The sequence below is a fragment of the Mizuhopecten yessoensis genome, unplaced genomic scaffold, assembly GCF_002113885.1.
Source record: "Mizuhopecten yessoensis strain PY_sf001 unplaced genomic scaffold, ASM211388v2 scaffold3829, whole genome shotgun sequence".
Lineage (NCBI taxonomy): Eukaryota > Metazoa > Mollusca > Bivalvia > Pectinida > Pectinidae > Mizuhopecten > Mizuhopecten yessoensis.
The window spans coordinates 133,594-146,657 of NW_018405240.1; the positions used below are offsets into that span (position 1 = coordinate 133,594).

Below are 13,064 nucleotides of genomic sequence, written 5' to 3' on the forward strand. Positions count from 1 at the left end.
AGTTCGACGTTTCTTGTTCGACTGATGATAGGGTGTATTCTGCTTTCTTTTTATCTCGGATTTGGCTTGTTCTATCACCTGTTGAGTTGGTGAAACTAGATTTACACCAAGGTTGTTTAATGCTGTAGTTTTCTCACTTTTGACATTATCAATGGGAATCATGAACTCCTTAGTGTTGGCAGATATACCACCTCCATGCTGTTTCACTTCTCGATTGCTATCGATATATGGATTAATTTTGCCACTAGTAACGTTTTTGTAATACTTCATCCATTTTTCCACATTGGGAACGTACATGTTTGACACATTCATGAGTAAAACGGATATGATTTGAAATGTAGTGTTATCGTCACCGATTGTTTTAGAAATGAAGGAACTTCGCCTTTCTCATTTGTTATATATATTTCGATGTCTCTAATCTCTGATTTATTTACAGGTACATATTGAAAGATCGTGAAAGATTGGGTCCAGTTAGCTTGCTTGTACGATTTCACCATGCGGAGGAGATTTTCCTTTTCACCATCGACGATAGATCCATCACTTATGTCACAATGTACGTATAGGTTTTCCTTTGTTTTACCGGTTCCAACTAAATAAATGTCTGCCAACGCTACCTGCCAGAGTCCATGTAGATGCAGGGGAGATTGTAAATGAGTGCGAAAATGATGTGGTTCATTATCTGGAAAATATTCCTTGTTCTTATTACTGTTGATTGTGACGTAGAGCGTCATGATCAATGTCTACAGTATCAATAACGGTATCTGCATCGACATATGAATTATATTTGGTAGGCCATCCCAACCATTTTACTAGCCACTGTTTTCTACCACTTGTCTTGCGTGTCTTGATTTTCTTCTCTATGTAAAATAGTGAATCCATGTTCTTATCAACTCTCTGCAATTCTGATTCATAAAAGTTACCTTTGATAACTTCGTTTAGAAAATCAATCAGCTGATATTGGGGAATACCCTGCAATGGATATCGTCTGTGTACCTTAAATATTTCTGATGACCACTGTTGTTGATAGGCACGCTTAAAGAGTTGTTTTGCGTGAGATATTCGAACGAGACTTCCTAATTTGAATCTATACTTGATCCTTTTTTTGATGGGGACCTTAACTGGTTTCTTTGATTGATGTTTCATCGGTTTCTTTCTTAAGTATAGATATGCAAAAATATCTGCCTGATTTTCTTTGTTGACATTTTTAGGAGCTATACCATTTAAGGATCGATGCGGTGTAGAATTGTAACTATCAACCAGTTTCTGTAGAATGTCAGTATATTTGTACGTTCTGTGCTTTGTAAAGTATCGAAATAGCATGGTCTTAAACGTCCGTATTCACCTTTCGATTATATTTGCCTTCGTATCGTTTTGAGTGGTAAAATAATGAATGTGTTCAGTATCTTGATAGGTATTTTTACCAATCCCGCTAGATCGATCCATATATTTGCCAACTCCATCCTTGCAGTTTTTCCTAAAGATCGCATTATTAAACTCTCCACCTTTGCCTGTCCGAAGTTTGTGAGGCACTCCACTTCTTTGGACAATTTTCTTGAAAGCGTTTAAAACTTCTTTTGCCGTTTTGTTTTTCAGAGGTTCAATCCATAGATGTCGACTGAAGTCGTCAATAACCATCAAGAGATATCGCACTCCCGAATTATGTTTGGATAGAGATGTCATGTCTGCCAAATCAGCATCGTACTGTTCACCTGGTCCGCCAACTTCAACACGTGCACGTTTAAAAGAACGTCTAACTGGTTTTTGTAAACTATAATCATCAAGACTCTGTATATATCTTCTGATCTTATGTATACCGAGGGTTTTAATACCTTGCGATTTCAATATTTGGTGAACCTTTACGGGGCTGAGAAATGCACCACCATTCTCCAAATTATAATATACGTCATCTATAAGCCGTCTCTCTTCCTCAGTCAACATATTTGATAATAATGAGACAAAAACATTTATGTACAAACTTTTATTAACATGGATACATATTACAACGTTTTGTGAAACCAATCTTCTACACGATTCATGGACATGACCATCATACCGACTTTCTCTTTCCATTTTTCTGTTTTAAGTTCATTACTTCTCCATTTGGCATTACATAATTGTGAAATGAAAGCATTTCTAGCACTTCTCTGGATTTTAAAACGAACAGTCTCTTGAATAAAGTCACGAATCACTTTAATATCATCCACCTGAATAAATGCATCCATTATATCAAACTGCCTTTCACTTATGATTTCTCGAACATGATATGCATATATTAGTTGTAATAAGTTATCCATTTTGAGGAATTCTGAGGAATTCTCACAAGGAAAAGTATCACTCATTTTGCGTTGCACGTCGATATATCCTATCCAAATTGGGTGGGTGAGGTAAAACACAATGACGATCAATACACTCCACAGAAAAGTTTTTATGTTCCCAATATTTCAGTGTATTTCCACACTTATAACAAGTAACGTAATCACCGACACAGTCGTGAAAAAATCCGTCTCTAGCCAACTGATAAGGAGTCTGACGAAGTTTACAACCCCACTGAGAGAATGTCACCAGCCGATCGGTACAGCTCGTCATGTATAGGTGAACTGGGCGAGTGATACCAGTGTTCATCTATAAGTAGAATGAATAGATACGTTGCTAATAGTGTTACTCACTTGTTTGTCTACAATAAGTTGACCATCACATCTAAATGTCTTTCGAGTGTTCATTCAATTATACGTCTACTATCTATAAATCAAATGAAGAGACATGTCTGAACTTCACCGATTTTCTTCACGTAATTCTTTTTTTTTTCGCTATAATTTTGTTTCACATAGTTCTCGTCCCTCAAACGTTCGTCTTGCATGAGATATTGTAATGTATTCGAAGGTATACAAGATTGAATGGAAAACTCGCGCCAAGTCTTTTCCACTTCCAAATGATTTGTAAATGTCAATGCTTCATCAAAATGTAGGTCTATAACGACAGCATTGGAATACATCAGACATTCATGTTCATGTTGACTAGCTCGACGATTCTCACAACCTAAACATACGAATAGTTCTCTTATTTTTGATTTTACAACGTATGCATAAGAGAGACACAGCAGATTTTTTAGTAGTCTCCGATAGGTCTTTTCTTCGGTTTTTTTAATCAAATAGTTTTGCAGTCTTTTATCTAGCAAGTCTGTGTTTAATTCCATTATTGCACATGTACGTATTGGTATGATAACGTAGCTCTACATATTTAAATGACGAACATCATATGTTGAAACAGACAGTCTTTTGACCATCTCGCATGCTCTGTTTTGATATCATCAAAATAGTTCCAATTTTTCAACGAAACACCACACATGAAACACGAAACACGATCTTCAATACCAGTGTAGAAAAATCCGTTACTGGCGAGTTGCTGTGGAGATTGATGGTGATGTTTAGACCACTTTTTGTAGGTATCCAGCCGGTTACAACATTTGATTAATGATGGATAACACGGTTGTATCACATTAGTGTTTATAGTATGTGGGGCGCTGTCTGTAACGTTGTCCATGGGTTTTAACTTTCAACAATTGCGCAGATTAATTGTAAACTCTCCGACACTGACAATATCCTTTTTAAAAGTTCTAGTGATATAGTTATTTTCTTTCCTTCTTCTTTTAAATAAACGCTTACCTTGTTTTTCAACTGTTTAAAAGTGATTTCTTTATGAAGTCCTAAATAGCAATCCACTTGGTTAGAAGAAACGTTAGCGATTGAAATATCAGCGTTCTTGACGGTGTCGATGAGAGCTTGAGCCATGTGAGGTAGTGATATGTCTCTTGATCATATCTCTGACTTATATAGTATATGCTGGTAGGAGCAATGTGTAAGAGCAATGTGAAAGAGCAATGTGCAAGAGCAATGTGAAAGAGCAAGGAGTGAAGACCCCCAAAACTACCCTACTGTGATGCGTAACCTTACCTGTATACAAGAATTTTTGTCCGTTTAGCACTAAAACTTCAACGGAAAAAACACTTTATCACTTTTACCAAAGCCGGTTCTTCTCATACATAGCATGCTCTAGTTGGTACGTGTAAAGTTCAAGTAATTTAACAAGTAATCCTCTGTCAGTGGCGTATCGTAAAGGATTCTTCGTATCTTATTCTTTTCTCTTTGTGTTTTTACTTTTAACAGGGTGAATAGTTTCCCGTCCACGCTGAACGTGTTCTGTACACATTCAAGTCTGTAAGCCTGGCGTAACCTGTCCTGGTTGTACTTAGTGAGGTCCTCTGACACTGTATACTGGGATCCCTTAGAACACTCCTGGAACCTAGAACATCATGGGTTTTTTATTCTGTGGGTGAATTTAACTATCACACTTCTCCTTTTACTGGTATTAAATATATCGAGTCTGTGCGCAATGTCTATTTCCTCGATTTATGGTTATATCGGCCCAAGGTAAAAACGGCCTCGATTTACCCAAGTGAAATCGGCCTAAGGTAAAATCGGCCCAATGTATACATGGAATATACATAACATTTATAATAATCCCTTTCTCTGGGTTTCATTTATATATCAACCTCTGAACATATATATTTAAATTAATAAATTCCTTTCTGCATTTCCTTGTCTCAGTCGCGAGTTCCACAAGGGGAGGTAACCTGTACTAATGTAATCTGTAATATACGTCGCGTAAGATAGTTATCATTTTGTGTGTAATCTGAAACACTGACATTATTTAGTTAGATTTAATTATTCAAATGATTTTTTTATATGATTAATGAGGAAGTTAGCCGATGCATACAGTTTTTTTTCTTTAAAAACTGTATAATACAAGGTCAGAGTACCGTCAGAGTCCTTTGGTCATCAGTAGTAACACTGACCGAGTTATAGTAATACAAGGTCATAGTGCCGTCAGAGTCCTATGGTCATCAGTAGTAACACTGACCAAGTTATAGTAATACAAGGTCATAGTGCTGTCAGAGTCCTATGGTCATCAGTAGTAACACTGACTGAGTTATAGTAATACAAGGTCATAGTGCTTTCAGAGTACTATCGTCATCAGTAGTAACACTGACCGAGTTATAGTAATACAAGGTTATAGTGCTGTCAGAGTACTATGGTCATCAGTAGTAACACTGACCGGGTTATAGTAATGCAAGGTCATAGTGCTGCCAGAGTCCTATGGTCATCAGTAGTAACACTGACCGGGTTATAGTAATGCAAGGTCATAGTGCCGTCATAGTCCTATGGTCATCAGTAGTAACACTGACCGAGTTATAGTAATACAAGGTTATAGTGCCGCCAGAGTCCTATGGTTATCAGAAGTAACACTGTCCGAGTTATAGTAATGCAAGGTTATAGTACCGCCAGAGTCCTACGGTCATCAGTAGTAACACTAACCGAGTTATAGTAATACAAGCTCATAGTGCTGTCAGAGTTCTATAGTCATCAGTAGTAACACTGACCGAGTTATGGTAATACAAGGTTATAGTGCCGCCAGAGTCCTATGGTTATCAGAAGTAACACTGTCCGAGTTATAGTAATGCAAGGTTATAGTACCGCCAGAGTCCTATGGTCATCAGTAGTAACACTGACCGGGTTATAGTAATACAAGGTCATAGTGCTGTCAGAGTCCTATGGTCATCAGTAGTAACACTGACCGAGTTATAGTAATACAAGGTAATAGTACCGCCAGAGTCCTATGGTCATCAGTAGTAATACAGACCGAGTTATAGTAATACAAGGTCATAGTGCTGTCAGAGTTCTATGGTCATCAGTAGTAACACTGACCGAGTTATAGTAATGCAAGGTTATAGTGCCGCCAGAGTCATAACGGCCATCAGTAGTAACACTGACGAACACCCATTTTAAAGCAGGGACAAATATTCCGGACGGCTAATAGTTGTTTCAGCGAGTAAACAAGAATTTTAATCAAATTCAAATGCATGCATATTTGTACAATGTAAACATACTACGGGTCGTAAATATACCCAGCAATATATGTCGTATTAACACTAGGGGTTGCCACATGCCATGTATTCACATATATCAGTAAGTGTAAAATCTTAAACCTATGAGTTACTTGATTAGAATGTTTTGATTTGTTTCATTTCGTGGCTGGTGTACTGAGGTTGGTAAGGTTACATTTACTTATACACTACCACGTATATCTCGACTAGATATAAAGTCTCGTTCAACCAGACGCTTGATCACGTGACAACAAGAGTCTGGTTGAACGAGACTACTGGATATAATACACACACTGATGTGTTGTGATGCATAAAACGAAGATTACGTAAGATAGATGTCAACGGTTCTCCGGTCATATCAGAATTAAAGTACCAAAACGATGGCTTCACGAAATGGTAAGTACGCATGCACTGGAGGGAGGAATACAAATATCAAAGGCTTAAATTAATATTATAGATTATTGTGGCGGTCATTAATAGGCTATAGCTTCTTTCTTATAAAATTGTGAGTAAGAAGTAAAAGTCAGTAAGGTTTCATTATCAACCGATTCATTTCAAAATTTATTGGGACGTATTAAGTATTTTTTAGAACTAGATTAGGAGTTTCTCACTAAGTTCTACTGTATTTATCACTTAAAACTGAAAAAAGAATATTTATTAAGTAAGATACTAATTGAAGGATCTTTTTTATTGTCTAAGAAATAATCAACGTATGTACGTGAATTAAGGTGGAATTTATAACAAAGGTAAGAAAATGTATAAATAATCAACGTATGTACGTGAATTAAGGTGGAATTTATAACAAAGGTAAGAAAATGTATAAATAATCAACGTATGTACGTGAATTAAGGTGGAATTTATAACAAAGGTAAGAAAATGTATAAATAATCAACGTATGTACGTGAATTAAGGTGGAATTTATAACAAAGGTAAGAAAATGTATAAATAATCAACGTATGTACGTGAATTAAGGTGGAATTTATAACAAAGGTAAGAAAATGTATAAATAATCAACGTATGTACGTGAATTAAGGTGGAATTTATAACAAAGGTAAGAAAATGTATAAATAATCAACGTATGTACGTGAATTAAGGTGGAATTTATAACAAAGGTAAGAAAATGTATAAATAATCAACGTATGTACGTGAATTAAGGTGGAATTTATAACAAAGGTAAGAAAATGTATAAATAATCAACGTATGTACGTGAATTAAGGTGGAATTTATAACAAAGGTAAGAAAATGTATAAATAATCAACGTATGTACGTGAATTAAGGTGGAATTTATAACAAAGGTAAGAAAATGTATAAATAATCAACGTATGTACGTGAATTAAGGTGGAATTTATAACAAAGGTAAGAAAATGTATAAATAATCAACGTATGTACGTGAATTAAGGTGGAATTTATAACAAAGGTAAGAAAATGTATAAATAATCAACGTATGTACGTGAATTAAGGTGGAATTTATAACAAAGGTAAGAAAATGCTGGCACAAATATTAGACTGTTGAATATTTGTATGTAAAGTTGGTATTTATCTCGTATGTATTGATGTTGTATATTTATATGTAAAAATGGTATATATCTCGTATGTATTGATGCTGTATACTTGTATGTAAAGTTGGTATATATCTCGTATGTATTGATGTTGTATATTTGTATGTAAAGTTGGTATATATCTCGTATGTATTGATGTTGTTTAATTGTATGTAAAGTTGGTATTTATCTCGTATGTATCGATGTTGTTTATTTGTATGTAAAGTTGGTATATATCTCGTATGTATTTATGTTGTTTATTTGTATGTAAAGTTGGTATTTATCTGGTATGTATTGATGTTGTTTATTTGTATGTAAAGTTGGTATGTATCTCGTATTTTGTATGTAAAATTGGTATTTATCTCGTATGTATTTATGTTGTTTATTTGTATGTAAAGTTGGTATATACCTCGTATGTATTGATGTTGTATATTTGTATGTAAGTTGGTTTTTATCTCGTATGTATTGATGTTGTTTATTTGTATGTAAAGTTGTATATATCTGGTATGTATTGATGTTGTTTATTTGTATGTAAAGTTGGTATTTATCTCGTATGTATTGATATTGTATATTTTATGTAAAGTTGGTATGTATCTCGTATGTATTGATGTTGTATATTTGTATGTATGTTGGTATATATCTCGTATGTATTGATGTTGTATATTTGTATGTTAAGTTGGTATATATCTCGTATGTATTGATGTTGTATATTTGTATGTATGTTGGTATATATCTCGTATGTATTGATGTTGTATATTTGTATGTTAAGTTGGTATATATCTCGTATGTATTGATGTTGCATATTTGTATGTAAGTTGGTATATATCTCGTATGTATTGATGTTGTTTATTTGTATGTTAAGTTGGTATATATCTCGTATGTATTGATGTTGTTTAATTGTATGTAAAGTTGGTATTTATGTCGTATGTATCGATGTTGTTTATTTGTATGTAAAGTTGGTATATACCTCGTATGTATTGATGTTGTATATTTGTATGTAAAGTTTGTATATATCTCGTATTTATTGATGTTGTTTAATTGTATGTAAAGTTGGTATTTATGTCGTATGTATCGATGTTGTTTATTTGTATGTAAAGTTGGTATATACCTCGTATGTATTGATGTTGTATATTTGTATGTAAGTTGGTATATATCTCGTATGTATTGATGTTGCATATTTGTATGTAAGTTGGTATATATCTCGTATGTATTGATGTTGTTTATTTGTATGTAAAGTTGGTATGTATCTCGTATGTATTGATAATGTATATTTGTATGTAAAATTGGTATTTATCTCGTATGTATTTATGTTGTTTATTTGTATGTAAAGTTGGTATTTATCTCGCATGTATTGATGTTGTATATTTGTATGTAAAGTTGGTATTTATCTCGTATGTATTGATGTTGTATATTTGTATGTAAAGTTGGTATATATCTCGTATGTATTGATGTTGTATATTTGTATGTAAAGTTGGTATTTATCTCGTATATACTGATGTTGTATATTTGTATGTAATGTTGGTATTTATCTCGTATATATTGATGTTGTATATTTGTATGTAAATTTGGTCTATATCTGGTATGTATTGATGTTGTTTATTTGTATGTAAAGTTGGTATATATCTGGTATGTATTGGTGTTGTATATTTGTATGTAAAGTTGGTATTTATCTCGTATGTATTGATGTTGTTTATTTGTATGTAAAGCTGGTATATATCTGGTATGTATTGATGTTGTATATTTGTATGTAAAATTACTATATATCTCGTATGTATTAGTGTTGTATATTTGTATGTAAAGTTGGTATTTATCTCGTATGTATTGATGTTGTATATTTGTATGTAAAGTTGGTATATATCTCGTATGTATTGATGTTGTATATTTGTATGTAAAGTTGGTATATATCTCGTATGTATTGATGTTGTATATTTGTATGTAAAGTTGGTATATATCTCGTATGTATTGATGTTGTATATTTGTATGTAAAGTTGGTATATATCTCGTATGTATTGATGTTGTATATTTGTATGTAAAGTTGGTATATATCTCGTATGTATTGATGTTGTATATTTGTATGTAAAGTTGGTATATATCTCGTATGTATTGATGTTGTATATTTGTATGTAAAGTTGGTATATATCTCGTATGTATTGATGTTGTATATTTGTATGTAAAGTTGGTATATATCTCGTATGTATTGATGTTGTATATTTGTATGTAAAGTTGGTATTTATCTCGTATGTATTGATGTTGTATATTTGTATGTAAAGTTGGTATATATCTCGTATGTATTGATGTTGTATATTTGTATGTAAAGTTGGTATATATCTCGTATGTATTGATGTTGTATATTTGTATGTAAAGTTGGTATTTATCTCGTATGTATTGATGTTGTATATTTGTATGTAAAGTTGGTATATATCTCGTATGTATTGATGTTGTATATTTGTATGTAAAGTTGGTATTTATCTCGTATGTATTGATGTTGTATATTTGTATGTAAAGTTGGTATATATCTCTTATATATTGACGTGTTTATTTATATGTAAAGTTGCTATAAATCTCGTATGTATTGGTGTTGTATATTTGTATGTAAAGTTGGTATTTATTTCGTATGTAATTATTTTGTTTATTTGTATGTAAAGTTGGTATTTATCTGGTATGTATAGATGTTGTTTATTTGTATGTAAAGTTGGTATGTATCTCGTATGTATTGATGATGTATATTTGTATGTAAAGTTGGTATTTATTTCGTATGTAATTATGTTGTTTATTTGTATGTAAAGTTGGTATTTATCTAGCATGTATTGATGTTGTATATTTGTATGTAAAGTTGGTATTTATCTAGTATGTATTGATATTGTATATTTTATGTAAAGTTGGTATGTATCTCGTATGTATTGATGTTGTATATTTGTATGTAAAGTTGGTATTTATCTCGTATGTATTGATGTTGTATATTTGTATCTAAAGTTGGTATTTATCTCGTATGTATTGGTGTTGTATATTTGTATGTAAAGTTGGTATTTATCTCGTATGTATTGATGTTGTTTATTTGTATGTAAAGTTGGTATATATCTGGTATGTATTGATGTTGTATATTTGTATGTAAAATTGCTATATATCTCGTATGTATTAGTGTTGTTTATTTGTATGTAAAGTTGGTATTTATCTCCTATGTATTGATATTGTATATTTGTATGTAAAGCTTGTATATATCTCGTATGTATTTATGCTGTGTATTTGTATGTAAAGTTGGTATTTATCTCGTATATACTGATGTTGTATATTTGTATGTAATGTTGGTATTTATCTCGTATGTACTGATGTTGTTTATTTGTATGTAAAGTTGGTATATATTGTATACTTGTATGTAAAGTTGGTATATATCTCGTATGTATTTATGTTGTTTATTTGTATGTAAAGTTGGTATTTATCTCGTGTGTATTGATGTTGTATATTTGTATGTAAATTTGTATGTAAAGTTGGTATATATCTGGTATGTATTGATGTTGCATATGTGTATGTAAAATTGCTATATATCTCGTATGTATTAGTGTTGTTTATTTGTATGTAAAGTTGGTATATATTGTATACTTGTATGTAAAGTTGGTATATATCTCGTATGTATTGCTGTTGTATATTTGTATGTAAAGTTGGTATATATCTGTATGTATTGGTGTTGTATATTTGTATGTAAAGCTGGTATTTATCTCGTATGTATTGATATTGTATATTTTATGTAAAGTTGGTATGTATCTCGTATGTATTGGTGTTGTATATTTGTGTGTAAAGCTGGTATATATCTCGTATGTATTGTTGCTGTGTATTTGTATGTAAAGTTGGTATTTATCTCGTTTGTATTGATGTTGTTTATTTGTATGTAAAGTTGATATATATCTCGTATGTATTGATGTTGTATATTTGGATGTAAAGTTGGTATTTATCTCGTATGTATTGATATTGTATATTTGTATGAAAAGTTGCTATATATCTCGTACGTATTGAAAGTTGGTATATATCTCGTATGTATTGGTGTTGTATATTTGTATGCAGATTAGTATTTATCTCATATGTATTGATGTTGTATAGTTGTATGTAAAGTTGGTATATATCTGGTATGTATTGATGTTGTATATTTGTATGTAAAGTTAGTATATATCTCGTATGTATTTATGTTGTTTATTTGTATGTTAAGTTGGTATTTATCTCGTATGTATTTATGTTGTTTATTTGTATGTTAAGTTGGTATATATCTCGTATGTATTGATGTTATATATTTGTATGTAAAGTTGGTATTTATCTCCTATGTATTGATATTGTATATTTGTATGTAAAGCTGGTATATATCTCGTATGTATTGTTGCTGTGTATTTGTATGTAAAGTTGGTATTTATCTCATATGTATTGATGTTGTTTATTTGTATGTAAAGTTGATATATATCTCGTATGTATTGATGTTGTATATTTCTATGTAAAGTTGGTATATATCTCGTATGTATTGATGCGGTATATTTGTATGTAAAGTTGGTATTTATCTCGTGTGTATTGATGTTGTATATTTGTATGTAAATTTGTATGTAAAGTTGGTATATATCTGGTATGTATTGATGTTGTTTATTTGTATGTTAAGTTGGTATTTATCTCGTATGTATTTATGTTGTTTATTTGTATGTAAAGTTGGTATGTATCTCGTATGTATTGGTGTTGTATATTTGTGTGTAAAGCTGGTATATATCTCGTATGTATTGATGTTGTATATTTGTATGTAAAGTTGGTATATATCTCGTATGTATTGGTGTTGTATATTTGTATGTAAAGCTGGTATATATCTCGTATGTATTGATGCTGTGTATTTGTATGTAAAGTTGGTATTTATCTCGTATGTATTGATATTGTATATTTGTATGTAAAGCTGGTATATATCTCGTATGTATTGATGTTGTATATTTGTATGTAAAGTTAGTATATATCTCGTATGTATTTATGTTGTTTATTTGTATGTTAAGTTGGTATTTATCTCGTATGTATTTATTTGTTGATGATCAGGAAGCTGTGTTATAAGGATACGGAAATAAGATCGATTGTTATCATGTTACCTACGTTTGCTGACATCGCAGGAAAACAGGATCCTACGACGAATTAGCCTTTTAAGCCGAATTTACATACATAAATATGTACATAAGTGTTTCCATTTACCGGTCAGGTAATATTGTGAAAATGTATCGTCTTACTTTGCTAATTAACCTTTTATCCACATGCTCGTAGCTATATAGCTTAACAGGACATAGTGTTCATAAATTACAAAATATATATTGTGTATACTTTACTGTGTATTCCTGAATTATGTAAAGCATACGGTAATGTGTTGTGTCGTAGGCTGTATGTAAATTAGAACAAAACCTCGTAAAAAACAGATTCATATTCGCGGGGAAACATCTGTCGCAGTTGTATAAAGTTTATGTGAAATATATTTTTTTATAGTCAGAATTTGTCTTCTGTCATATGGTACAAAGTTGACATTTCAAGCGATTTATTGCTGCTGTTTTAATGCCAAAGAAATGTTAAATATATTTGTATTGCTC

At 31.7% G+C, this 13,064-nt stretch overlaps 1 protein-coding gene across 1 annotated transcript in view; it reads left to right on the forward strand.

The window, feature by feature from the left end:
* Positions 1 to 6,267: 6,267 nt before the first annotated feature.
* The window catches only part of LOC110448107 (solute carrier family 22 member 6-A-like), a gene marked incomplete at its 3' end in the record, with an annotated part of 47,191 nt that continues 40,394 nt past the window's right edge, over positions 6,268 to 13,064 (forward strand). Inside the window, exon 1 of the mRNA XM_021494167.1 lies at positions 6,268 to 6,337. Within this exon, the coding sequence (XP_021349842.1) occupies positions 6,322 to 6,337 (16 nt within the window). The remainder of the gene's footprint in view (positions 6,338 to 13,064) is intronic.